The sequence below is a fragment of the Dipodomys spectabilis genome, unplaced genomic scaffold (assembly GCF_019054845.1).
Source record: "Dipodomys spectabilis isolate Male_0828 unplaced genomic scaffold, ASM1905484v1 ptg000136l, whole genome shotgun sequence".
Classification (NCBI taxonomy): Eukaryota; Metazoa; Chordata; class Mammalia; order Rodentia; family Heteromyidae; genus Dipodomys; species Dipodomys spectabilis.
The window spans coordinates 8,872,693-8,898,725 of record NW_024870813.1 but is presented as its reverse complement, the minus strand read 5'-3'; the positions used below and the strand labels follow the sequence as shown (position 1 = coordinate 8,898,725).

Below are 26,033 nucleotides of genomic sequence, written 5' to 3'. Positions count from 1 at the left end.
CAGCATTTAGGAGTCCCCACCATCAGAGCAAATCAAGCCATGTCTTGCACAAATCTGGTCCTCAACATCCGTATCCAGGTGGAAATTCCACAATCCTCCCAATCATCCACAGATGTCTGGGCAAACCTGATCTGAAGCTGTAGGAAAGGACGCAAGAAGGTATTCCCCTTAACTATAGGAACAAAGTGATGAGGGATACAGAATGAAAACTAAAGCTACAAAAGCTTGATTTTTCAAAACTGTGAAAATAAATACATTTTGATTTATTAAGAGCTGGTGTCAACGCAGATCAAAATACATACCCATCCAGAAGAGAAGCAGCTATTCAAGCTGCCCCCTTTTATCTTCTGCTCTGGATTTCCCCAAATACATGGATACATTGTCAATCATTTTAAAATTGTTTTAATAATCCGCTTCCCTTCAGTACAATTAGTTGTGGTGGTGACCATCATCCTCCTCAAAGCAAAAAGAGAGAAGGAAGAGAAATATGCACAAAGGAGTCTGGCCACTTCTCCATGTTGATTTTGCATTGTTTAGATCTAGGGAAGATATTTGAAAATGAAAAAGAAAAGAAAAATATATTTTTCTTTCTAATAAATAAAAATAATTTTAAATGATAGAGGCTATACATGACTATTTTAGTATGTTCATTTATAAATGAAATCATTTTCTTTTCCAAAATACATGGAAGCAATATTCAAGGCAGACAAAGAGAGCAATCCTGTCTACTTTATTTTCTTGCAGTTCTTGCTTATTTTAATGTTCCCACCAGTGATTCAACATGTAAGAGGAAGAAAAAGTCACATCACCATTTGTGAAGTTTGTCAGGCTTTAAAAAAATAGTTCTGGTCTCCTGGGAGTCAACATTCATCTTCAACTTCTCTGATTGGAGGAATCAAGCTGCTTGTGGATTTGTATTGGTTGATCTGGTTAACCATGTGGGTACTCATGGGCTTGATTTGAATGTTTCTGGGATAGGCATTATCCGGTTCATCTGTAAACCATTTCTTTTCTGCTAAAGGGCAAAATGGATAGAGAACAAGAAGGAGAAATGAGAAGCTTAATTAGTCATAGGATAAAGCTTTTGGAAAGTTCATTGAAAAAAATTCAAAAAGGTAATCGATAGAAGTCGACAGTGAGTAATTGCTAAGAGATAGTGCAGTGGAGGGAGGACCCAGAACCTGAAGCACACCTCTGCTCCCTGTAGTAAGGAGGGACAAAATGTGCCGTGGAGACTTAGAGGCACCAAGGCCAGAGGTGAACCTCAGAGAATAAGGAAGGATTGGAAGATGAACTCTGGCAATGTTCTCTGGAGTTATTTGAGTGGTCTGAAAGATTTTAGTGGTGAGGAGACTCTGCATATCCCAGGTATTGGGGACAGGCCTTGTGTCTGAGGAAAAATTTGAGTTGGAATACAGGGATAACATCTCTGCATCTGGTCAAGCAGTCTAGAATCTTCTGCACCGCCTCTTTTTCTCTGCCTTGACTTGGCTTTGTTTATAACAAGCAGATTTAAAAGCATATATCAACTCTTGTGCAGCCAGTTTTAGGAAGCTTAAAGGAAACTCACAGACTCTGCTGGACAATGGGAATGAAAACCAGAATAGCAAGCAGTGTTTTAGAAGAAGGCTTTAAGATGACTTTTATTTCAAGAAAGAGAACTCTATGCTGGTATAAAGTTATGATAAGAGATTCAAGTGGCAACATTCAAGCTGTTAATAAAGGAGCTCAATGCTGGCTTGTCATTTCATTTTCACCCTAGATACAAGAAATGGCTGAGGAGAACTGCAGGCTACTGCAGGCTTAGGTAGTAGGGAGGTTTAGAAACTATCTATCTCCACTCCGCAATACAGAGCTATTTAGGACTTATTCCTGTCTCTTCCTGGGATTGAAATTTCCCAGGAAATTGGCCACGTGCATAGATAGGAAGGGACTGAGCACACAGGACCTCCTAGCTCTGGAAGCATACCTTTAATCAAAGGGCTCATGAAACATCAAGAAAAGGAGAACAGTTTTTAAGCACAATCAGAGAGTTTCCTTTTCTGCCTGCTAAGAATTCACATTTTCTGCCTGCTAAGAATTCACAACTGCCTTGTAGGTGGTTCTAGGCTGATATGTTAAAGATCACTCACCTGGCTGGCGAGTGTGTGTGTGTGTGTGTGTGTGTTGTAAGGGATTAGATCATGACCATTCTGCTTGTTTCTTTCGGGTTCATACTGTTACTGTTTCCTCAATGTTGCTGTTGATGGTTGGCTGGTCTCTGGGATGTGGATGTTCCTGGGGAAAAGCCTCACCACCTTTTGTTCCTCAGCTGAGTTTAGCCCTCAGGACACTTGCTACCACTTGCCTGGTTCTCTCTCACACTCCCTTCCTGCTCCAGCTCTCTCACCTATTATAATTAAGTTCACTTTGATTTGAACAGATTGGACGATAGGAATTCATAATGCTACATCCTCACCGTGAAGCTAACTGATTAAGTGCTTTAAATTATTCCCCCTGACAGAATGATAAAGTTACAATCTGTTCTGAGATGATCTACAGCTTGCCAGACTCCTACAGCTTCTTTCTACATTCATTTATCTTTTTGTCAAGCAGAGGGTTTTTTTTCTCCCCCTAAGCTTCAATTCCATAGATCTTTTAAAGTCATCAGCACATCTGAATTATTAATGAGGCTTTAGAGGCAAGACTCCTGATGGGCTGGTTAAAAAAGGTTGTATAGAAATCTGGGTCTGTGTACACATCAAAATAATTTCAGCTCCATTTAAAAAACCATTTAGTTCAAGTGTGACATAGATGAACCATTATGCATTTGTGGAAACCAATTTTTTGTGATCTACGATTAAACTAACCTTTCAGAGAAGAGTAAAGTGTGATGGTTATCGTGTTTTAAAAGCATTGCCAAGCCTCTGGAACAATTTCAAACTACGATTTCTTCCAAACGGTATATGTGTAAAGATGAGGTTCGGAGCGAAGCCTGATGTTTGTGCTCTGTGTGCCGGAGTTGCCCTTGGCTTTGGTTGTTCTGTTGTGTAGAATGAATTTGCAGAGGGATTTAAAACTAGGTTGGACATGCCGGCTTGGAAAAAGTAACTCTGCTGATGGAAAAGGAGGAAGTCTTTGTGGTAAAAGCTCCAACAGCTGCAATTGGTTTAAAATTTCTTCACGATTGTTTCAGAGAATAATTGTTTAGAATTTAGTTTTTACCATTGGTTCATTGATCTTTTCCCACAGAGAATATCAACTTCTATGAAAAAGAGTATTATTGCCCTATTGAAGCTTCTCTCTTTCCCTTTCAATTTCTTGCCTGAAATGCAAATCAAGTCTAATCTAAGCAGAGTAGCCCCTGTGTTTCACCCATATAGCTTTGGCAAAAAGAAGGGGTTGTAGGAAACCACTTCCCAGTGAAGAAGTGAGATTGTCATCATGTCTGAGAATGCATATCTGTCACTCTAAAACCTAAAACATGAATGTGTGAATTTGGTGGAGACTTGGTTAGCCTTCAACATGCTGAATCTCCAAAGCATTGTTGAAATGGAAATATCTGCATGCTCTAGACGTTTTACTGAAAAGGGCAATGGCCAAGGTATTTTATGAAGCATCCTCCAGAGTTTCAGAGGAGCACACATTTAATGGTTGCCATCCGTTTGGCTCCCATGCAGGACCCTTCAAGTTTGAGAGTCACCATTTGGCTGACTCTTATCTTCCAGAGAAGAACCTGTGCCAATTAGTGGCTACAAAACTGGCCACCAGGAAGAAGTCCCTGAGCAGGAATTCAAATCCATGTTGACATGGCGCCAAGGTGAAATCTAAAACCCTTGAATTTAGTTCTACTCTCTACTTTGTTCCACAAGACAGGAAGGTTTCTGGGAATTTCATTTTCAGTCCTAAAATGTCCCCGTGGACACAGGAAAATAGCCCCGTTTCTTTCCTAACCTTTGAGGAGATGCAAGTATGATGTCATCACTCTTGGTTCAATGTAGGGCCTGCCTGCCAGGAGTTTTTGTCACAAAATAGTTAATGGAGTATGAAGGGAGCAACATGTCCTGGTCTGTGGCAGCTGATGTAGTAGAACAATTGTTTTTAAAAAAATGGTTCAAAAATAAACGCATTGATTCATGGAGAAGTCACTTCTCCAGATCAGCTATGCTGTGAGCTATCCACCATGAATCCCTCATGAAGAGGTGGCTTGGGAAATGGTGACAGGGGCCCGGGAGTAGGATACAGTCAATCAGGCCTGGCTCGCTCACATACTAACTGCATGGGGCTGAGCAAGTAATACTGCATAATTTATCTTAGCATCCTTTCTCTTGTGTCCCATAGGACTGAGGACACAACCTTCCTAGGATTGTTGTTTCAATCAGAGTCGGATCTGTGGACACAAAGCACTTACTATAGTTTTAGCTACAGGGCAAGAAAATGTAAGTTAGTCACTAAGATCATTAAGATTATTAATAATGTGAGGAGCATCACATCATCATGGCTAACTCTATAAACTGTAGGGCGTCTTGATTTCCACAGCTGTCCAATGGAGATTCTGTCAGATCCTGTATGATGATGACAGAATTGAGTGTGATCATGAATGCAATTTACCTAGAAGAATGACTGGACTCCTGCAGGAAGTAAGGCCATAACTTTTAGCATAAGGTTAGAATTGACTCGAATACTAAAGGTACTGGAGGATGTCACCAGGATGGGAGGGACTCTCGGGATGTGATTGCCAATGAAGTTCTTCAACAGAGGAGCCAGGACTTGGAGGGGTGGGAGCCTGGCCTGAAGAATGGGAATTGTGGCTGTAGAGGAGACATGGGAAAATACAGTGGGTAGTTTCCCTCATTTGGGAGGTGAAGGAAAAGGCGGGTGATAGTGTTATGTTGGAGAGCTCAGGAATGTGGTTGTTCTGGGGCACCTCTCTATCTCTCACTGTGGTCCATCTATGCCTCTCATAGCCAGTGTCATCCCTGAGATCATAAGACCTAGAGTCAGAGTTAGCAATTCCTGCAGCCGCATGGCTCTAGGTGAGCAGGGTCCCCTAAGGAGTGCTAAGTTAAGGAAGGGCTGAGCTATGTGGCATATGACAGGCAGAGAAAGAGACAGGTGGCACTGGACAGCCAGCACACGCTGGCTCTGTGGGAATTAGCCTTTCACATAACTACTCCCCAGAGAAGACTGCAAAAAAGGGGAGACAATGACACGGCAAAGGCATTCACAATAATTAGCCCTGTTCTCCACAAGCCACAAGCCAAGGATTAGAGAATGAAGGCACGGAAGGAAAGGATCTGTTTGGATAGAGGATGGGTCAGCAAGTAGGGGTTAACAAGGAGCTCCAACCTTCACAGGCAATGCTGAACCCTTCCCAGATGAACAATGTGGCTCCCTCCTTCTGCTCACCAAACCTTGATGACTACTACCTTTTCTTTCCTTGGGCAGAATATGGCTATTCCATACACATAAAAATTGTTTATGCCAGAACCAGAGGGGTTTTTGGTGAATCTCATTTTCTCTGCAGTTTCTTTACTCTGACTCTGTGTCTCTTTTGACTAATTTCCTGAGCATACGGCCTCTCTCCACCCTCCTCTGTAGTCCTTTGACCAGCTGAAGCCCTAAGGACAGATTCTTCACTCTTTTCCTCTCCATGGTTGCAATGGAAATGCATTGCCACAGTCAACCAATTTAACGGCAGGTGTTTATTCTTTATCATATCAGGACAAAGTAAAGGTGGACTGAAAGAAACTGATGGAGAAATTGATTTTTACCCTGTCTTGACTTCTCCAGTCCCTGAAGTTTCTCCTTTAAGGAGCCTGTTGCCATAGGAACCTGGTAGGTTGATTTAATTGTCTCTATTGGGATACAGACACCTTTAGGCTTTTCCCATGCTGAAGAAGAATCAGTCAAAAATCCTTTTTTTAAATTTCTGGTCATCTTGGATCTTGACAATGCTGCCAGCAGGTATAGTCAGTGTCTCTCTTCTCTGAGATTACAGGACCATCCCCTAGGTTGGAAGCTACACCCAGCTCCAGAATCTGATATACCATTAGTGTGATTTTGTGGAGCTCTTCCAAGCATTCATTGATTTTTTTTCCAAGATAAGCCAAGGGCACAAGGATAATTATTTTTTGAAAGTTAAAGGGATAAAAGTGTTCACGATCCAACTATTTTCAGATATTTACATAGCACCTGTTCTAAGGTTCTGGGTCATTACTCTCAATGAAACTAGAAACCTCTCCTCATTGTGGCAGGAATTAGGTAAGCATAAGGATCTGTTTGGTTGGGCTTTGGAAAAGACCCCAGAAGTAATTGTTAGGGACACTGATGCCGCTATGATCATCAGATGATTGAGGCTGAGTAGTTGGAGCAAACTCGACTGACTGGCTTACAAACTGTCTCTGTTCTACAATCCAGATTTGTGGATTTCTATCTGTAGTTTATATTACCTGCAGGTAGGCACTTTCTCCTCAAAGAATTCTCTCACCTTCTCCCTTGGCCTGTTTTTTGTTTCTGTTTTCAGAGAAGAGGGAGTAGGGAAGAGACATAATGTAAGACCCTTGTTATACCTCCTTCCTAAATGAGCTGATGTTCCCCTAAAGGAGAAAGGGGAATCTTGGAATCAAAACAGGAAGCAATGGGGAAGAATCTTCAGTCTACTAAGGCAAATACAATATAGAAACATCAGCTAGTAAAGCACAAGTAATCATGACAGCTTTCCCATCATCAAGCACATCATTACCCACCTATGATCCAGTCTCAGTTATCTGCTAGTGTGCCCAAAATCCCGGAAAGATGCCCAAATTTCATCTCATGTCATAGTCTGTTCCCATTCCAGTCCCATGACAAACGCAGTCATCTCATTAGATTTGCTAACAAGATTGTACAGAAAACTTTGGATTGACTTCTAGCTGTCCAATCTCTGCTGGGGATTTAACCAATAGCCAAAGATGGGTGACAGGGGCCATTTGGGTAATATCAAAACTGAGTCATCAGCCCCCTGACAACTGGACATGGGTCTCAAGTGGATCCATGCAGCTGAACAGTGTTAACTTTATATCACACTATTTGAACAAAAAGGTGATTAGTGTTGTGCCATCAATAGCCCACCTGGTTTAAATAACAGGAGGATACAATAATTACAGAGAAGCAGGATTGGGATAGCCGCCAAGCTTTTCCTAAAAAGTTTAGCATCAACGAGCATCATTTTTTGATTTGGTAGGTCTTGCCAAGATAAAACACAGAGATGTGAACAGACCAATGGGGGCTGGGTTAGGGTGGTGGTAATGGGAGGGGGGGAAGCTGGGTTTCTCAATGGAAAAATGCTTTTGGACTTGGAGCAAGGTACCAAGGTGGGCAGGGAGGCCACGTGCAGATTTGAAGGCAAGCCAGATGGAAAGAAAGTCCCCTCCCACCCCAACTCCCCAACCACACCCCCAACCCAAGAACACCAAAACAAACTCTAAGGCCATAGCAGCAGCACAGCCTCATGGCGTTGAGCAATTGAAAAAGTGAAGGAAGAAAGAAGAAGGAAGGGGGGGGGGGGAAGAGAGGGAAACGGGAAGAGGGGCGGAGAAAAAGCAAAACAAGATAACTAAAACCACAAACAGAACAATATAAATTAAAAAAAATAAACCAATAACAGAATAAAATTGGTAACTCCTTTTTTTTTTTAATTTCACAAAAGTTTTCACAAGGACAACGTTATAGAAGAAAACCCCCAGCAGTGGCTAGGTCATGCAAAACCATTAATTGTCATACCTTGGCCCATTCTATTCATCCTTGTCGCACTTTAGAGAGAGAAGTAAGCTATGTGAGTTTTACAATGCTTTGAAACTGTCGTATTTCCTGTTGAGCACTTTAACTGGCAGATTCTTAGCGTTATAAATGTTTGGAGGGCAGAACTTTTGTAACCTCCTTTGCAAAGAATGCAGGAAGAGCTCCTTATGATCCAAAACTAGGGATATTATATATAGTTATATATATAGTTATAGTTATATATATATATAGAGAGAGATACTTATACATCATATATAAATCAAAATATATCGGGACAAAAATAATTTGAAAAAAAGTCTTCCACTCATAGGGCTTTTAAATATACATGTATACAAGAGGCCCCACCCCATCTCTGGTTTGAAAACTGTGTTGTCTCTGTCTTTGGTGTGAGTGTGTGGGGAGAGGTGGTTCTGACTCAGCTACACCATTTTTTTTTGTCAGTAAAAGTGCTTGTCAATTCACACAGCAAGCAAATCTCCAAAACTATCATGCTGGAGGGGACAAGGGGATCCAAAAATCTAAACCCAAAACATTCACCATAAAAACACCTTTTTAGAGATGGTACAGCTATGGCATTTTTTTCCCTTTCTCCTTTCTACCCCTATTCTACTCTATGGATTTTTTTTTAAAAAAATTAAACATCTCAAATAGGTTTAAACTAGCACAGGGCTAGTCTATCCATACAAGAATTTGGTTATGTTAGGAATTGGCCAATTTTTTGAGAACTGTTGCATTATCTAAAACATGATTTTGCAGGCATAAAATATGTGACAACTGTATGTTGAAAAATAGAATGTGTTTTTTCTAATTTCCTCCCATGCATACTGTTAGGGAAAAAAAAGGAAAGCAAACAGAAAAGAAATATATACTAATGTGTTTGGCTCACTGCTGCATCTTCCTCATCCCTCGTCTCATAACGATGAGGAGCAATTCTGTATCACTGTAACTCACCTGCCTGTGTGAATCGGCTATGTTTAAGAAATGGAGGATGAGCTGGGCACTGGTGGCTCACACTTGTGAATCCTAGCTACTCAGGGGGCTGGGATCTGAGTATCCCAGTTCAAAGAAAGCCTGGGCAGGAAAGTCTATGAAATTCATATCCATTTAACCATCAAAAAGATAGAAGTAGAAATGTGGCTCAAGTGGCAGAGTGCCAGCCTGGAGCAAAAAAGCTAATAGACAGTGCCCAGGCCCTGAGTTCAAACCCTAGTACCCACACCAAAAAAGAAGGAAAGAAAGAAAGAAAGAAAGAAAGAAAGAAAGAAAGAAAGAAAGAAAGAAAGAAAGAAAGAAAGAAAGAAGGAAGGAAGGAAGGAAGGAAGGAAGGAAGGAAGGAAGGAAGGAGAAGGAGGAAGGAGGAAGGGAGGGAGGGAGGGAGGGAAGGAAGGAAAGAGAGAGAAAGGAAGAAAGGAAGGAAGGAAGAAAGAAAGGAAGGAAGGAAGGAGGAAGGAGGAAGAAGGAAGGGAGGGAAGGAAGGAAGGAAGGAAAGAAAGAAGGAAGGAAGGAAGAAAGGAAAGAGAGAGAGAGAAAGGAAGGAAGGAAGAAAGAAAGAAAGGAAGAAAACTTTTCCCACCATTTTTCTGCATTGGGACAAAGCGTCATGCAGCTGTGCCAAAAACTGAAGGTGGTCACCATCTTTTGTTTTCTCAGTCATCTATGGCTTATTCCTCCAATATCCTAGCTTATTTAACATGTTGCTCCTACAGAAACATTTCTATTTCTGGGTTTGTGTTCCTCTCATTCTGCCATCACCCCAGCCCAGCTTCTACCTGGCAATGGGACCCTTGCTAATCAAACAAAGGGGAGTAAAAAAGTCTCCTGAGAACTCATGGAAAAATACTTGCTCTTTCCTAAGCATTATTTATTCTGTACATAAGGTAAGTAATTCACCTTTTAAAAGATGTGAAAGTCCCAGGAAGGCAGTTTTTAATGGTTTACATCTGATATTTATGATACATATGGCTTTTCATCCCAAATGTCAAAAGTAAAGAAAAAAATAGCTATTCATATGGCAGCCTAAGGAGACAGGAAACAATTGAATATGCAATCAAACCTCTTCTCCCTTAAATGACTAGGATTGGATACACCCTCCTCTGTATTAAGGTTAGAAATGTTTGTATAAACTCCCAAAGGAAGCTAGCTCTGGGACAAAAGGCCTTACTGAGTAACTGAAAGAAAAAAATCTTTGATGCTGTCTTGCTACAAGCAGGTATTTAATAATTATTCTCACAAAGTGTGAAAGCTTTTCAAATGCTTTGTGATACGTCAGCCCAGAGAGTGGAAAATGATCAATACATTTTCATTGCTTTTTGGTGTCTTGTTTCAAATAAATGTGTGCTAACTAATGGTGTACATATTTAGAGAGACAGAGAGAAAGAGAGACAGAGAAAGAGAGAGAGAGAGGAAAACAAACAAAATCAAAAACCCAAAGCACCCCGATAATCCTGATAAATCAGAATCAACTTTTCTTGCACATTAAATACACCTGGATTTACCTAACATTGATCACGAGTGTTCTTTTCTAATCTGTGAACTCATTCTTGGAGTGAGCTATTTATGTCTGGAGCATGCCTTTGGGTTATATTTCTCCTAGAATCATAAATAACTTTTTGGTCCGTCTGCTTATTTGTTGTTGTGCTCAAGGGTTTTATGGTGGTGAAATAAAAATGACAACCACATGCACACTATCATACATATGCAAATATGTGTAAAAAAATAAAAGAGGGGAGGACTACAGGGAAAACAGGGAAAGTTACTTTGTTGGAAACACCAACTGGAAAAATGAGTAGCGGATACAGTTTCACACACGGTGGCGGTGGATGCACAAATCAAAGCCGTTCTTCCTGCACGTACTTCTGTTTGTCCCGAGATTCTCTGGACTTGGGCCGGTTCTGCCGGTTCGCTGTGGATGGGATAGAATGGACGGAGGAGCTCTTCTTGCTGGAGGACTGTGAAGACTGAGAGGAATGAGACAGGCTGGCCCGGGACTGGCCCGCGTTGTGGTCAAACTGCATCAGGCAGAAGATCAGATCCGTCGGCACAAGCTCAAACTCGTAGGGGGGGTTGGTGATGACATACCTAGGCAGAGAAAGGAGAGATGTCACAGTCTGAGGTGACCGGGTTAGAGAACTCAACTCTACTTGAAGTGGAAAAAGGAACCCAGTTGTTGAAATGGAGCAGAGGATTTAGAAGATGAACTGGTCCAACACCCTCCACTTCTCTTTCTAGTTCTATGAAATTATCTGTATCTCTACCAAAGCAGCCAGCCATGAGGACAGGCAGAGGTGCTGGCTAACACTAGGCAAAACCACAGAAATCATCATGTTTTCTTGATACCAGCAAATTTCCATGTGTGCTCGTAGAGCGACAGATAAGCACTATCCAAGGGCCTCTGGAAAATGCCCATTCTACTGGGGATTGAACTCAAGGCCTTCCACTGTCTAGGCAAGCCCTCTGCCACTTGACTCACACTCTTCTCCCCCAGTTCTTCTGCTTTTAGGGTTGTTCTATTAGGGTTTCTTTCCACACCTATTCTCCATAGACCCTGATAGTCCTACCTCCTCCTCCTCCTAAATAACTGAGATTACAGGCATGCACCAACATGCTAGGCCCAGAACTTTGTTCTTAATAAGGGCAAGGGCAGGTAGTTCTCATGTTTGCTAGGCTGTGGAAGCTCATTGGTCTGTGACAATTGTTATCTGGCTAGATGCTGCAATTCCTGGGTAGAGACATATAAAATGGTATGTATTTATAAATAGATATGTGTATATATGTTTCTTACACACTAGTTATAACAAAATAATGAATTCTCTTTTGCTTTTTGGTTGGTCATGGGGTTTAAACTCAGGGCCTGCATGCTGTCCCTGAGCTTTTTTGCTCAAGGCTAGTAGTCTACCACTTGAGCTATACCACCATTTCTGGTTTTTGGAGGTTAATTGGAGATCCAAGTTTATGGCCTTTCATGCCTGTTTTTGTTGTTTTTTTTTTTTTCCCTGAGATCCTCAGAACTCAGCCTCCCGAGGAGCTGGCTCAAAATAATGAGTATTTTTCAAAAGTTCCCAGGGTGATTCTGATATGCAGAGCTGAGAAAGACTCACCTGTGTACCATTGCTTCCTGGAGTGTTATGAAATTTATTGCTTTGCATAATTCTGGAATTCTGCCTGCTATAAGTTTATTTTAACACATATTAGCCAAACATAACTAGCATCCCTAAGCTGTTACTTTACTACTTATGTTGTTAATACACATAATTTTCTTGAAACCATGCACATAAAAGTAAAAGAATCAGTGAAAATATATATGAAGTGAAATACATGAATCCAAGAACACACTTATCTTAAGAAGTTTAAGATAAATCTCTATCTTAAATACTAGCTATATGCAATATCACATTGTCACTAGGTGCTAATGGAGGTGACCCAGGTCACTGAAGTTGCAGGTCTTGGCTTTTGTAATAGGGTGATGAAACTATTTCACAAAACTTGAATTCTTCCCACAGTGTCTACACCTCCTCTGTTTGTTAGGTTCCAAGATCAGCGTCAAGTTTAATGTGAGCAGAGTGATTTGCATGTTGTGAACATGAACTCATATGTACGAGCTCCTCGCCTCTAGGGGACAGGAGAAGGTGTCGGTCTCTGTGTTTGGGTGGCACCCGATGCAGACAGTGCAAAGATACTCACCTCTTTGTACACTGGCTGGGGGTGCTGAGGTGGGCATCTCTCAGCCGGTAAATTCCAAAACAAAGCATGTTATATGTTTTCAGAGCTTTACAGAACAGATCACCATAACAACCACCATCCTGGGAGATAACAAAAGAACAGAGAGAAACATCATTTTTATTTGCCTGCAAGTCAAGGTCCAGGGGGACGAGAGGCTTTTCATAAAAGCTTGTTTTGTTGTCTTGTGAATTGGAGGGTCTGTGCCTGTGGGTTGTGGCTGAAGAAATCCACATGGTTAACAGCCTACATCCAGTGGAGCTGATCTGAGGGATCTGACAATGAGAGGTTTCCTCTAGGGTCCCTGCAGCTTTCCACCTACGGCAATGAGAGCTCTAAGTGCTGTTCACTTACTTGAAGTGAGGGTGTCACACCTAAAGGTCTCAGATGTATGTCAGCTGAGGAGAAGAAACAAGCTGTGCACCGCAGTGATTATGTGTTTGCCCCAGCTCAGCTGTGTCCACTACAGCCGGTCATGTTGTCAAAACCGCCCAAGTGATAATGAAAATCACTGCAAGGAGAGAAGACCCCACCGGTTCCTAGGGAGACAGATTCTTCCGGGTAAGGGCTGTGTGAAAAGCACAATTTGCAGACCTCAGAGATGGCAAGGGGGGAAAGGAAGCATTTCCTCAGGAGCTAAGGGTCTGCAGATAGAAAAACTGGAATTCACAGTTCTGATCAGTTCACAACCACTTCCCCAGAGTCTGAGACCTGACTCAGAAGGTGAAAGCAAACGCAGCCACTTGGAGATGCAATATCACTCAGCTTCACGCAGCCAGGGTGGATGCCCTATCATAGGAAGGGACTTGCAGAATAACTTCTCTGAATCCTTCCCATCAGTGGGAGTTCCATAAGGGTGTCATATTACAAAATATAGATGGGGCCATATATTGCCCTGACAAAGTATTTTCCCCTGTTCCATTCTATAAGTAAATGCATAATAGTTATAGTCACCACGTTAGGAGAAGGATGGGTGAGAATGTTAAAAGGGGTAACACTGATCAAAATATAGTGTATTCATAAACTGCTTTGTTAAATGGCAACTCCTTTGTACAAGTACTTGAAGATAATAATAATAAAGTCACCAATTGTGAAAATCATCTTTCCAGAAAAGTTCAGTCTAAACCAGGTGTGGTGGCACATGTCTATTATTCTAGCTACTTAGGAGGCTGAGACTGAGTTCACAGTCATCCTTGGGCAAAATGTTCATAAGACCCCCATCTCAAAATTAGTTGGGCATGGTGGTATGCACTTGTTACCCCAATTATATGGAAGGTTAAGATAGGAAGGATAGCGGTTCTAAGCCAGCCCAGCCAAACAGGTTTGTGAGGCTCTCTTATTTCAACAGAAAAAAATCAAGTGTGATGGGGTACACTTATCATCCCAGCTATGATGGCAAGTATAAATAGGAGAATCACAGTCCAGGCTGTGTGAAAAATAAGTTCATTCAAAAATAACCAGAGAAACATGGGCACCAGTGGCTCATACCTGAAACCCTAGGTACTCAGGAAACTGAGATCTGAATATCACCACTCAAACACAGCCTGGACAGAAAAGTCTATGGCATTCTTAACTCCAATCAACCACCAAAAAGCAGGAAGTAGACATGTGGTTCAAGTGGTTGAGTGCTAGACTTGAGGAAAAAAAGCTCAAGGACAGAACGCAGGCTCTGAGTTCAATCCCTATGATTGGCAGAATAAATAAATAACCCAACCACAAAGTGGACAGAGTCATGACTTAAGCAGTAGAGTACCGCCCTGCAAGTACAAAGCCCTGAGTTCAAATCCCGAAACTGAGAGGGGGCGGGAAGCTTAGTCTAATGCAGGACTCAGCCTACAATTAATCTGAAATAAGTGAAAGTAGGCATTAATGTGTCTTGGCACATGGAGAAGAATCTTTCTACTCTTGAACTTGGTGTACAATGCTGTGTAACATATTTTGGGGTTGCTGAGTGTCATGGCTCCATCCATTGGGTACATCTTTAGGGCACCAAAAGGGAGGTGTGGGCCACCTCTGTCACAGGAAGGGCAAGGGGAGGGAGAACCCGAGTCTAGCCTCAAAAACAGTAAGACCTAGGTTTTGAATAAGAAGCATCTGAGGGATCCAATGAAGACCCTGTCTATGTTGCCAGGGGTGCTGGGTGCTCACATCTGCCCTTAGTGCTCTGGAAGCCATCCATGTCTTGGGTTGTAAAGGTGAAGACACTAAGAATCCTGGAGTTTGGGGCTGAGCATCCCTAAGTGCTACTAAAGTAGAGTTGGAACTGAGCATCCCCGGCTATGCCAGGACCCTGTGGAAAGATTTCCCATCCTTAGCTCCCTATGCAGCCCAGAGAAGTAGAAGGCTGAGGAGAACAGCAAGTTCGCAGTTCCAAGGCAGGGGCACCTTGGTAGCAAGCACATCATAGCTCTCATTTCTTTACTTGTTTCCAGAGGGAGAAAGACAGATCGTCTGGCCGGTTGCCACGCGGCATCGACTTCATCCGGATCAATGGAGTCAGGCAGCCTCTAGACAGAGCACTCACCCCCAAGTCTGCAAAGGGTCCGTCCAGCAGTGCTAACTGGGCCACACGACAGCGGTCCCTATTGGCCAGCGTCTGGGGGGTGCTGTAGCCCCCTCGAAGTGCATTCTCTTCAGCAATGAGAGCCTCGAGTTCTGGGGTAGCTCCTCCGGTCACCAGGGTCCGTATCAGGGTGAGGATATTGTCGTTGAAGTACGTCTGTGGAAAGATGGAGGAGGGGGACATCCTTCAGCAACTCATCCTAAAGTCATGACAGCGACATCCAAATTACAAGTTTTCTTAGTATCTCCCATGTAAAGTTCTGGCCTGTCTCTTCAAATAATTTTATGTGGGAAGTGAAGAGACAGCAGCCTCCAATTATTCCATTCTTTTCTCTTTTGCTTGATTCCACCACAAGAGCCTGACTTAAAAAAAAAAAAAAAAAACTCAAGGATTTTTATTTAAAGGGCTAAAGTCTGAAATAAGTGGTGTTTACCATTGCTGGTATCGGTAGGGACGCCAACCCTGCCTTGTCTCTTTGCAAGTCCCTTTGCCAACTCTAGGACTTGTGACGCATGTAATAAGATAGCCAGCCTAGGTTGCTACTCCAGAAAAGGCTGTCCTTGAAGACCTGTCACCCATGGGTTAGGAAGCTACCCCAAAATTGTACCACGTCTCTCTGTGCAGGAATGAGATACCAAGAGAATCGTTAATGGTACATATGCAACAATTTATCATATGCTTTGTTAACAGTCTAAGCAAGAAGCCTCCGTCAATAAATAAGCCATACAAATTTATGACACACTAAGTGTCCCGCTGTGCGGAGTTTGGCTTCTGTTTGTTAAACTAACCTCAGTCGTCTGAGGAAAATAGAGCTTATTAAAGAATTTTCCTTCTAAGTGTACATTTGTCTCACATCTGAAACCTAACAGGTCTGTTGGGAAGAAAACAATGAGAGCTTTAAAAAATTAATAGGATGTCAAATGAAAGAGCTTAAAAAGACATTTGTCACCCAGCCTAATTTGAGGGAAATCTCCGTTCAAGGTGTTGCATTCCATTTTCCTGCGTAAGGAGAAATCAAGTGGGTTAGTAAGTAAAATCTTACTTGGCTCTGGCATTCGGTAATTGATGACCTCTGGGAGGAGGGTAGGACAGACAGGTGCATTATAATTCAGCAGCTCTTAGGCTACCTGGCAAATGTAGGGGGAAGAAACCTAGTAAGGTTGGCCCTCACCCTTCTTTGCTTTCCTTTTTCAAGACAAAGGATAACATGGAGGCACAAAAGTGATGCCTAAGCATTCTAGGTTCATTTTTTTCTCAGTAAATAAAAAAAAAAAAAACACACGGTCATTAAGGTCAAGGTTATAAGGCCAAGAGTCCCATGAGGACTTGCAATAAGATAGTGTTACTAGTGAGTTTGTATTTCACATTCCTCAGGAAAACCCTCACCCAAATGCATCAAATGCCAATGGTAAAGTACATGGAGGAGACTTCACAGCCTGGCAGGCCTTGAGGAGAATTGATGCCCAGATTGGAGCTGGGATATGTGGGAGGCAAGAGGAACAAAAGAGAAGATGTGTCTGCCTGAGGGGATGTGGATTTGGGCTGCTGGCAGAATGCTGCCTCCTCCTCTCAGAAGCTGTGTGGCCTTGGAAAGTTATTTTATACTTTTATGCCTCAATGTCATGATCTAGAGAAATAGGTGGGGGCGGGGAATGGGGACTGGATGACTCAACCTGCTTGAAGCACTGAGAAAAGTACCTGGACCCTGATACATACTTCTGGCCTAATATCAGAGACCCAGGGCCTTTCCTGTGATGATAGTCTCCTTCCTCTCCAGCCTTCCCTTGATTGGTCAATCTTTTGTGTTTGTGTTTTGGTTTCAGGGCTTGGAAGACAAAGGCCATGTTGTTTTGTACTTTAACCTGTACTTCTCAGTGTGGATCCACTCCCAGGTGCATTCATTCCAGACCCAGGAACTTCACAGGAAAACCTCTCTAGGTGGAGTTTGAATGGGGTGTGGAATCTCATTCTGAATGAAGTAGCAGCTGAAGAAACTAACAGAATGATATTCTACAGCACCTGTACAGACATCTCCCAAATGTCCAGGGGGAAGTTATCTTCCCAACAGTCAGATAACGCATCTTTACAAGCAGGATGCTATTTCTCAGCACTGCCTACCCCATGAATTAAGTAAGAGCAGGTCATGGAACTCTGACAAAGGCCTTTGCGTTACAATTAATATCCTTCATTGAGATCGAGGGGAGAATTCTAACTGTAGGTAAGGTGGATGGATGGCAGAGAAGTCATAAACTATAAACTGACCACACTTAGATAAAAATTAGAGAAAGCAATAGGGCACACCAGAGCAGGGAAGGGGGGGAGAGTGAGTGAGAGAGAAACAGTGTTCAAGATATAAGGGAAACGTATCCTTTAGACTGTCTAAATAATTCTGAGAAGAAATCAAAGAAAAACATAGAAAGCATTTACATAGACATCAAAATAAAATTATAGAACATTTAGACTACATATCAGCACAAAGTAAAAGATTAAATGATAATAAAGCTGACTTTACACATTGAATCAGTTTTTTGTTTTGCTTTTTTTTTTTTTTTTTGAGTAAGATGCAGGAATTCCAGTGGACTGAAGAAACAGGTAACAGAATCCAGTTGCTTTTCATAAGCTTGAAACATATTGGGACAGGAGGCAACTTCATCATTCTCATACAGGGCATGGAAGAAAAGCCCACAATTAACATGTCAGACTAAATGGCAAAAAGAATTGATGTTTTCCTTTAAGAACCAGAGGAAGACAAGGAGTTAACTCTCATATCACCTCTTCAACAATTTGCTAGAGATGCTATGGATCATATAAGATACAAAGAAGTAAAATTATCTATAGGTAGAGGATACAATATAATATTTTTAAAAAGTCCTAAGAGAGCTGCTCAGGAAATGGAGATAGGAAGGATGGTGGTTTGAGATCAGTAGGTCCTGTCTCAACAAATAGCTCAGCATCGTGGTCTCTGCATACATGCCTGTCATCCCAACTATAGTGAGAATGTAAGTATATTTTAGTCCAGGCTGGCCCTGAACAAAAAGTGAGATCATGAGAGAGAGGGAGAGAGAGAGAGAGAGACAGACAGACAGACAGACAGACAGACAGAGATAGAGACAGAGACACAGAAAGAACATAAAATGGTTGAAAATATGACTCAAGTGGTAGAGCTCCTGCCTAGCAATCATGAAGTATCACAAAAAAGAAAGGAAGGAAGGAAGGAAGGAAAGAAGGAAGGAAGGAAGAAAGAAAGAAAGAAAGAAAGAAAGAAAGAAAGAAAGAAAGAAAGAAAGAAAGAAAGAAAGAAAGAAAGAAAGAAAGAAAGTAAGGAAAGGAAAGAGAGAAAGAAGTGGAGGGAGGAAGGAAGAGAGAAAGGAAGGAAGAAAAAGAAAGAAAAAAGAAGTAATCTTAGGTACTCAGGAGGCTGAGATCTGAGGATCCTGGTTGGAAGCCAGCCCTGGAAGGAAAGACTGAGACTCTTATCTCTAATTAACCACCATAAAACTGCAAGTGGTGGTGGGGCTCAAGGTGGTAGAGTGCTAGCCTTGAGCAAAAAGAACTCAGGGACAGTTGCCCAGGCCTTAAGTTCTAACCTTGCATCTGACAAAAAAAAAGGAAGAAAAGAAAGAAGGAAGGAAGGAGGGAGAAAGAGAGAAAGAAAGAAAGAAAGAAAGAAAGAAAGAAAGAAAGAAAGAAAGAAAGAAAGAAAGAAAGAAAGAAAGAAAGAAAGAAAGAAAGAAAAGAAAGAAAAAAAGAAAAAAAGAAAGAGAAAGAAAGAAACAGAGAGAAAGAAAAAAGGAAGAGAGAAAGAAAAAGAAAGAAAGAAAGAAAGAAAGAAAGGGAGAGAAAGGAAAGAAAGAAAAAAGAAAGAAGCAATGGGAAAGTTATGTTACTTTTCTATGCCTCAGACTTGGATGAAAAACAAACCAATAGCTTATAGATAAGTGCTAAATGAAATCATTTGTGTAACTTCTCATATACAATTAACAACTGGTTGTTGGTAAAAAAAAAAAAAAAAAAGTGATCAACCAGCTGCATGCTCATGGCTCACACCTCTAATCCTAGCTACTCAGAAGAGTGAACAACCTTGGGTCAGCTTGGGCCCAAAAGTCAGCAACCCTTCATCTCCAAAATAAACAGCAAAAAACAGGTTGGAGGCATGGCTCAAATAGCACAGCATTAGCCAAACAAGTAAGCCAACCTTCTCATTTACTTGAGTGAGAAGCCCTGAGTTCAAAACTCTATATTGCCAGAAATTTACAAAAAAAAAAAAAGCACTAGCAATGCATCTAACTTAGAAATGCCCTCTCTCCATAGGTGTGTGTTCTTAGGGCTAATACAGAGAACTTCACATTAATATGTGCCCTTGGCCTGTAAAGCTGAGTGATTCCTAGGTTTCATAAGGAAACAAGAGGCCATGCAATGCTGGCACAAGGAGCAAGGCATTGCCACAGGGAAACTTGAGGCCCCAGCGCCATCTAGCCCGCCCCATACCATCCTTCCCCGTGTGAATCTACTGCCACCAGGCTTGAACATCTTCCTCTTCCTATTTTTTTTAAAGGATAATTACCGGAGCTTATGTTTCACAGTTAATGCTGTCAAGCCTTTTAAACTAATTGGTCTTTTATAGAAAATTTAACTGAAAATTAACACATCTTTTAATAACATTGCCTTAACTTTAATGGCACTCTGCCTTTCGTTTATAATTGCTCTAAAATTGTCATTTTCCATGTCATAGCTGCCATTTTTTATATTTGCTAGTTTTCCTGGTGTGGATTTTTATTTTTAGTATTTTTCTTTCGTGAGAGATGAGAACTCTTGGATTTTTGCCCCCCTAATACAAGTCTGCCTGGCGTAGCGTGACAGTAGGGGGTATGTGCTTGGGTTCAGAAGAACATTCTGTAGTTTGCTAGTAGGACAGGACATGGGGCCATCCCTTTTGCTTTGGCCCAGCTCAGAGACTGTTGTCTTCCTGTCTGTCTGTCTGTCTGTCTTCCTGTCTGTCTATCTGTCTGTCTCTTTATGAGCAGAAGAAACCAAGGTTGTGGAGCAGAGTATAAGGAGTGGTTCATGAAGCAATCATTTGCTTCTGTCTCTGCAATCATACGAAATGACTTGGCTGAGGTTGATAGATGGCGCTCTCCACAACATCCATAGTGTTCTCCATGACACCCCTCTTGGGTGTGGCTCTTCAGGAAAGCACAGACACTAAGCCATGTGGCACATTGTCCAGATGGTCTCCTCTCACAGTCTTCCTGACATAAATTCCTCTGTGTCTGACAAACAGGGCCAGCTCTATGATATTAGAGATGAGAGCAGGCAGCCCTTTATTGTACACACTCCTGACTCACTTCATGTCTCCCACGTCTTGTCATGCTAAAACATGTGTGTGTGTGTGTGTGTGTGTGTGTGTTCGGGAGAAATCATTTATGCACACGCACAGATGTGTATATGGACACATATACAAATAATAAACCTACATTTTTGTTTTGTCATGCATTGTTCAGTGAATTTTATATACTTTGCTTTTACCTAGTAATGCCATAAAGGGTTCTTACTATTATTTGTAGTTAATAGTTGGACCAACTGAAGTCCCAGGTAGTGCAAAAGGTTTGTAGGGATGGCTGGTTATTAGAAATAAAGCCCAAAGTTCAAATGTTCAAATCTGTGGCTGAAGGTTACACTGTTTCAAGAACTTCACATCCTTCCAATGTATTTTCTTCATGGGACATCACTCATTCGTTTCCTTACACACTAGCTATCTTTTGTTTAACTCAGTAGAGGGAATGTTTGACCATGAGAGCAGGGTCTGTATCTTTCTTCTTCATGCTAAATCCCCAACTTGGGAGAGCACTGTCTAGCATTTACTAAGTGCCCAATAAGCTTACTGATGAACAATAGCAATAATAAATAGTTTGCCACACGCTAAATGATCTATGGGATAGGTTACACTTATTACTCCATTTAAAAGATGAGAAAACGGATGCAGGGTGAATTTCAGGCTACATAGTCAGTTATGTAGGTCCAAATGGCTGCACTCTGAGTTCCATGTTTATCTTCTCTTTTTTAGGGTGTTTGTGGTAGAACAAACTGATTGTGGGGGAAAGGGAGGTGGTAGCAAAAGATATCTGAATACTCACAAGCTAGTTTCGGCCCTAAACATAAACATTCTCTTACACATCTAGGTGTGTGTATGAGTGTGTGTACGAGACAGAGAGTGAGAGGGAGAGGAAGAGACAGACAGGCAGAGATATTGAAAGAGAGATTTCGAGACAGAGACAGACAGTGAGATAGACAGAGATAGACAGAGACAGAGATAAGAGGGAGAGGGAAAGAGAGAAAGCAGCAAGCTGAGATCACTCTGAAAAATACACTTCTAAGTTGTGTTCTTCCTCTACCCATAAGGGTAATTATTCCCTTTCATAGTGGGTTTCTGCCTTTGATTTGTAGGATGAAGGCACAAGGCCATGTCTCAAACATCCCTATCTGTTCCAGGAATGGCTGTGATGAATAAAAACATTATTCTTTTAACAAATGAAGCAGTAAGCAGCAGGAGTTGAGTTATGAAGGACAATATTCAGGGAATGTTTAGACACATGATTAAGTGGCAATTTGGGAAGGAGTGCTCGAAAAAGAAGATCATTGACATCTACAGAGATTTGTGTGGCTGTTGCAGTGGCGCCTGGGAGGGAATGCCTGAGATGGAAGCTTACCTCAGGCTCCTGCTGTTTGTATTCCTGCCTTTTAGCTCCTTCTAGTTACGGCCTGGGTACATGACTGATCTGCTTTTTCATAGATTAGATTTGGGTGAGAAAATCAAAAAAATCCCAGGCAATACTTTATCAAACGATGTAGATCTAAACTGGGTCTGTTGAACTAGACCCATTTTAGAACACCACTCCAGAACTTGTTCATCTGAGACAAGGAAAACAAGCTCTGCACTGATTTGATAGGAATGTAGAGGGTTGATTTGAAAAGTCATTGTCAGTGGGCCAGTTGAGACATCTGTCTCCAACCTTTAAGGCTGGTGTATTCACATGATTGTCAAAAAAGATCAGACATTGTGGTTGAAGTGCTGGACACAGTGCTGAGCCCTATGTAAATATGGCTGCTGTTAATTAATTCAACTCTGGATTCCAGATCCCCCTTATCCCAGGCTAGGATTGTGAAAGAGTTTACTGCTCTCATACTCCTACTATTGTGCCCATCCTTTTTCTACCCACTCTTTCTCAAGCATTTTAATTTGGATTTCAAAAGGATGTTAGATATGGTTTTTATATATCATTATTTCAAACCAATTCTCTTTGATCTTTCATGTAAATTTCTGGAAACTAACTCCCTAGTTATGGTCTAGATATCTGTGAAACTCAAATCCAGATGTGTTACTTTTCTCCACACCAGGGCCTCTATACGTCCCTCTTGCTAAGTAGCAGCTCTTGGCTACTCAATCTACTGCATTCCTTAGAACTAAGGCTGGCTTTATGACTGTTTGCATAGGGTTTGTGCTCAGCAGGGGCCCTACCTTGTTTTAATATTCTGCTGATGTCATTTTGAAACTCTTGATAATCTACGAAAATAACCCCACACTTTGCAAATGATGTAGCTACATTGGAATATATTGATTGGCCAATATTCATACTTGTTAGATAACTGTGTAAACATTAATTTTTTAAAACCAAAAATATTTTGTAGTTTTAAGAAAATAATGACAATAAACAGGGTTTTTTGGTTTTTGTTTTTTTGTTTTAGTGAGAAAAGTCTTCTGAAATCTCTCCAACTAGGATCAGAATGAAAAGAAAACACTTTGAAAGAGATGACTTGAAGTCTGATTTGGAGTTAATGTGGCCTAACAAAATCTCGTGCAGTATAGACTAAATACATTGTGTAGCTTCTATGGTTCCTTCCACCCTGCTCCAATTTGCCCAAGCTGAGCCCATTATTCTTAGTGAGTAAGAAGTCAGGGTAGTATCCACTGGCTGGTTCATGAACCCTAGGAAAGCCAGGAGTACTTCTTCCTAGGGCCTATTGGAAAGCAGTGGCATGATTCCCAGTCAATTTTAATGCAAATGAAAGTCACTGCATTATTATTTTTAAATTCATAATTCTGATTTTTAACTGAGATACACTTGCAGCTGGGCCACATTCAGGAATATAGAGTCACCTAAATTAGTTTTAAAACACACTAAGCTTTTCTTTCCTCAAATAGAGGTCCTTCTGGAATTAGCTTTAATGAATAGATGAGAATAATGCATAATTAGCATATCAGTTGTTTAACACATTCAAGAGAATAGCCTTCTTTAGCAGTTTAAGAAATGTATGTATATAAAGACTCTGAGTTATGTTTATGGTTTTAATGCGTTCAATAAAACTCTGCTTCATGGATCCTCCAAAGGTCAGTTTTTATCCAGCCTATGTCTGCATTTCTACAAATTGTGAGCTTGAGAACTCCAAAATGAAGAGGGTTTTCTATACAGTAAATAAAGACACTCAGTGGGAACACTTAACAATACCCAGCTCTGACCCATTCTAAATGTCTGCTTTTGCCTTTTGTAGAGAAAGATGGCTCCATTAACCTGGAATCCATTCTTTTAATTGTTATTTGTTTTAAGGTGCAAAAATGGAGAAAAGAAATGTCTTGACCACTTGATCCACATTGAGCTATTTGAAAAAATAAAATATACAACAATTGTGCTGCCTTGAATCTCTTAGCCAGCTACCTCTCTTTGCCATCCTGCAAGAGAAAACCAGTCAAGCCTTGCCCCGTGCCTGATAAATGCAGACTGCTTTCTCACTAACAAAGACTCAAGAGTTACATGTGGAGGGCACACTGTTCTTTCTACCTACTACTTATGTTTAATCTATTCCAAAATCTTGTAAATTTTACCAAGAAACACTACTGAAATCGAACCACTTTCCTGTATCTCTACCAACTTCACCTTAGTCCTAGGTACAATAACCACTTATTCACACCTTCCGCTGCCTTCTTATACATGCACGCCATCTTCAAAAATACCAGGTAAGGTAATCCTCTAGCCCAATGAACTCATTACAGCACTCTTCAACTTTATTGCTTGCTGTTCTTTAGAAAAAAACACCAAAACCACAGAAATGGGTTTTCAGTTCTAATCTTGGCCCATTTTCCCTGTCTTTCAGTTCTAATCTTGGTCTATCATCCCTGACTTGCACTATGGTAGAGCACTCAGCACACAGGCATTCTTTGCCTTCTTTGAGAGACTTGGTTCCCCATTGCTACCAGATGTTTGCAGATTCCTTCCCTTCTTCTCTGGGGAGTAGACTCCCCTCAAAAATCTCCCTTCTTTAGGGCTCAGCTTTTGTTATAAAGCATGTATTGTTTTCTTGATCTTTCTGGAATCCCCCAGGAGCAGGTCCTATTCTTTCCTGCTTCATTTGCTTTTTGTTTTGTTGGAAGAATTTGCATACTCAAGTATTTACTTGTATGATTGTTTGATTACTGTCAGCATAAAAACCGCATGATGGTTTTTCTCTGCTGGCTGCCATAGCTCAAGCTCTGGTTGTTGCCTCTGACATTGGAGGTGGCCAGGGGCACATCCCCACCTGCTGAATAAGGAAAGAAGGAGCTGGACAAACTCACCGCACTCATAAGGGAGTCCAGGACGCTAACGGCAAAGGCTGTCCCACAAGCAAAGGGCTGTGTGAGATATAGTTCTGTGTCGGGGTCATCGTCGTCATCTTGGTCCAAAAACTGAACATTTGTGTCATTCACTAGAAAAAGCATAAGGCAAGAATGAGTACCTAAGAGGGCAGTGAAGCCAGAGACCAGGTGACTGGTTTAGAGACACGGAAATCACTGCAAAGGAAACAAAAACATAGGGAAGCTGTCAATGGATCTTGGGCTGGGAACCAGTGGGACTCAATGGACTGCTCCTATTGGGTTGTTTAAATTTCTGAGAGCTGGAGAGCAATGCGGCGAAGCAGGCTTGCTCCCTGGCAGGCTGCTGAAGACTAGTAGCATATACTGACTAATCCTTTAGAATAGTTTTAGAATCATGACCGAAAAACACCTATGAGAGTTTTTTGGTAGCCAAGTCCTTTGAGATATGAATGTATTTCAACAATGAGTAGCCATGCTGGGATAGTAAGCCACAAAGCAAAGAAAGCAACTTATTCAGAGGAAAAGAGCAATGGACCATGAGCAGAGCAAAGGCAAATAGCAAGGAATTCACCCTCTGGCAGGATCCATAGTCTGCCCTGGGGATTGGCCAGGTAGTGAGTGCCTAAATGTCCACAGATCTTGAATTCAGGCACCCAATCAACAGGTCCCACGGAACCCTCCGGAATCCCCAGGGGGAGATGGTGGGTGGATCCCAGTTGCCTTCTGCTGCTTGCTGACAGGGTTTTCTCTGAATTCCAAGTTGCAAGGCTCTACATTCTCCCATTCCCCCTCTGAAACAGCTCAATCTTTTCTGTGCTACTTCAGCAGATATAGCATCACTGGATGCTGTATTTCATTTCCATTTGAGGAGCCCTCAAGGATTCCTCCTGCATACAGGCTCAGACTGATTAGTTGTGTCACTCAGATGTCTTTAGCTCATTAAAAATTAAATGACAAATTAATTTCCATTCCCATCTTGGCTTCAGAAATTATCACTTTTGCAGAGCAAGTAATAGGGGAAATGTCGTTGGGAGGCGGGAAGGAGGGCACATGTGAGTTCTGGAATAATTATGGTGCTTTTAAGAAGACAATAGATGAGGTTTCCTTTCTCTGAATCCTTCCTGTATGTATCAGCAGCTAATTCTCATTCCTAGAGTTATTGTTTTAATTTTTTAAAGTAACTTTCTTGATAACTTTCCTTTAAAAAAAAAAAAAGCTTTTGTTTGTTTATTGCAAGAGGCAGAATAAATGGTAATAGGATAAAAGGCTAGGCATGGAATTATTTTTAAATGACACCATCTTTTTTTCCCTAGAGAAAGACTCTAATGGAAATCTTTGCTTCATTTTTCCAAAGTTGATCACATT

General features: G+C 41.4%; 1 protein-coding gene across 5 annotated transcripts in view; it reads right to left on the bottom strand.

Annotated features, from left to right (window-relative positions):
* Positions 1 to 559: 559 nt before the first annotated feature.
* The window catches only part of Kcnma1 (potassium calcium-activated channel subfamily M alpha 1), a 699,649-nt gene continuing 674,175 nt past the window's right edge, over positions 560 to 26,033 (bottom strand). For 2 of the 5 annotated variants that reach the window (XM_042690240.1, XM_042690242.1), the window contains exons 25-29: positions 24,648 to 24,778; positions 15,002 to 15,196; positions 12,442 to 12,560; positions 10,615 to 10,839; positions 913 to 1,015 (exon numbers count right to left, since the gene is read on the bottom strand). In XM_042690240.1, coding sequence (XP_042546174.1) covers positions 991 to 1,015; positions 10,615 to 10,839; positions 12,442 to 12,560; positions 15,002 to 15,196; positions 24,648 to 24,778 — 695 coding nt within the window. In that variant the 3' untranslated portion in view covers positions 913 to 990. Of the gene's footprint in view, positions 1,016 to 7,743; positions 7,773 to 10,614; positions 10,840 to 12,441; positions 12,561 to 15,001; positions 15,197 to 24,647; positions 24,779 to 26,033 lie in introns of all 5 variants that reach the window. The other 3 variants (XM_042690241.1, XM_042690238.1, XM_042690239.1) reach the window with 3 other exon arrangements.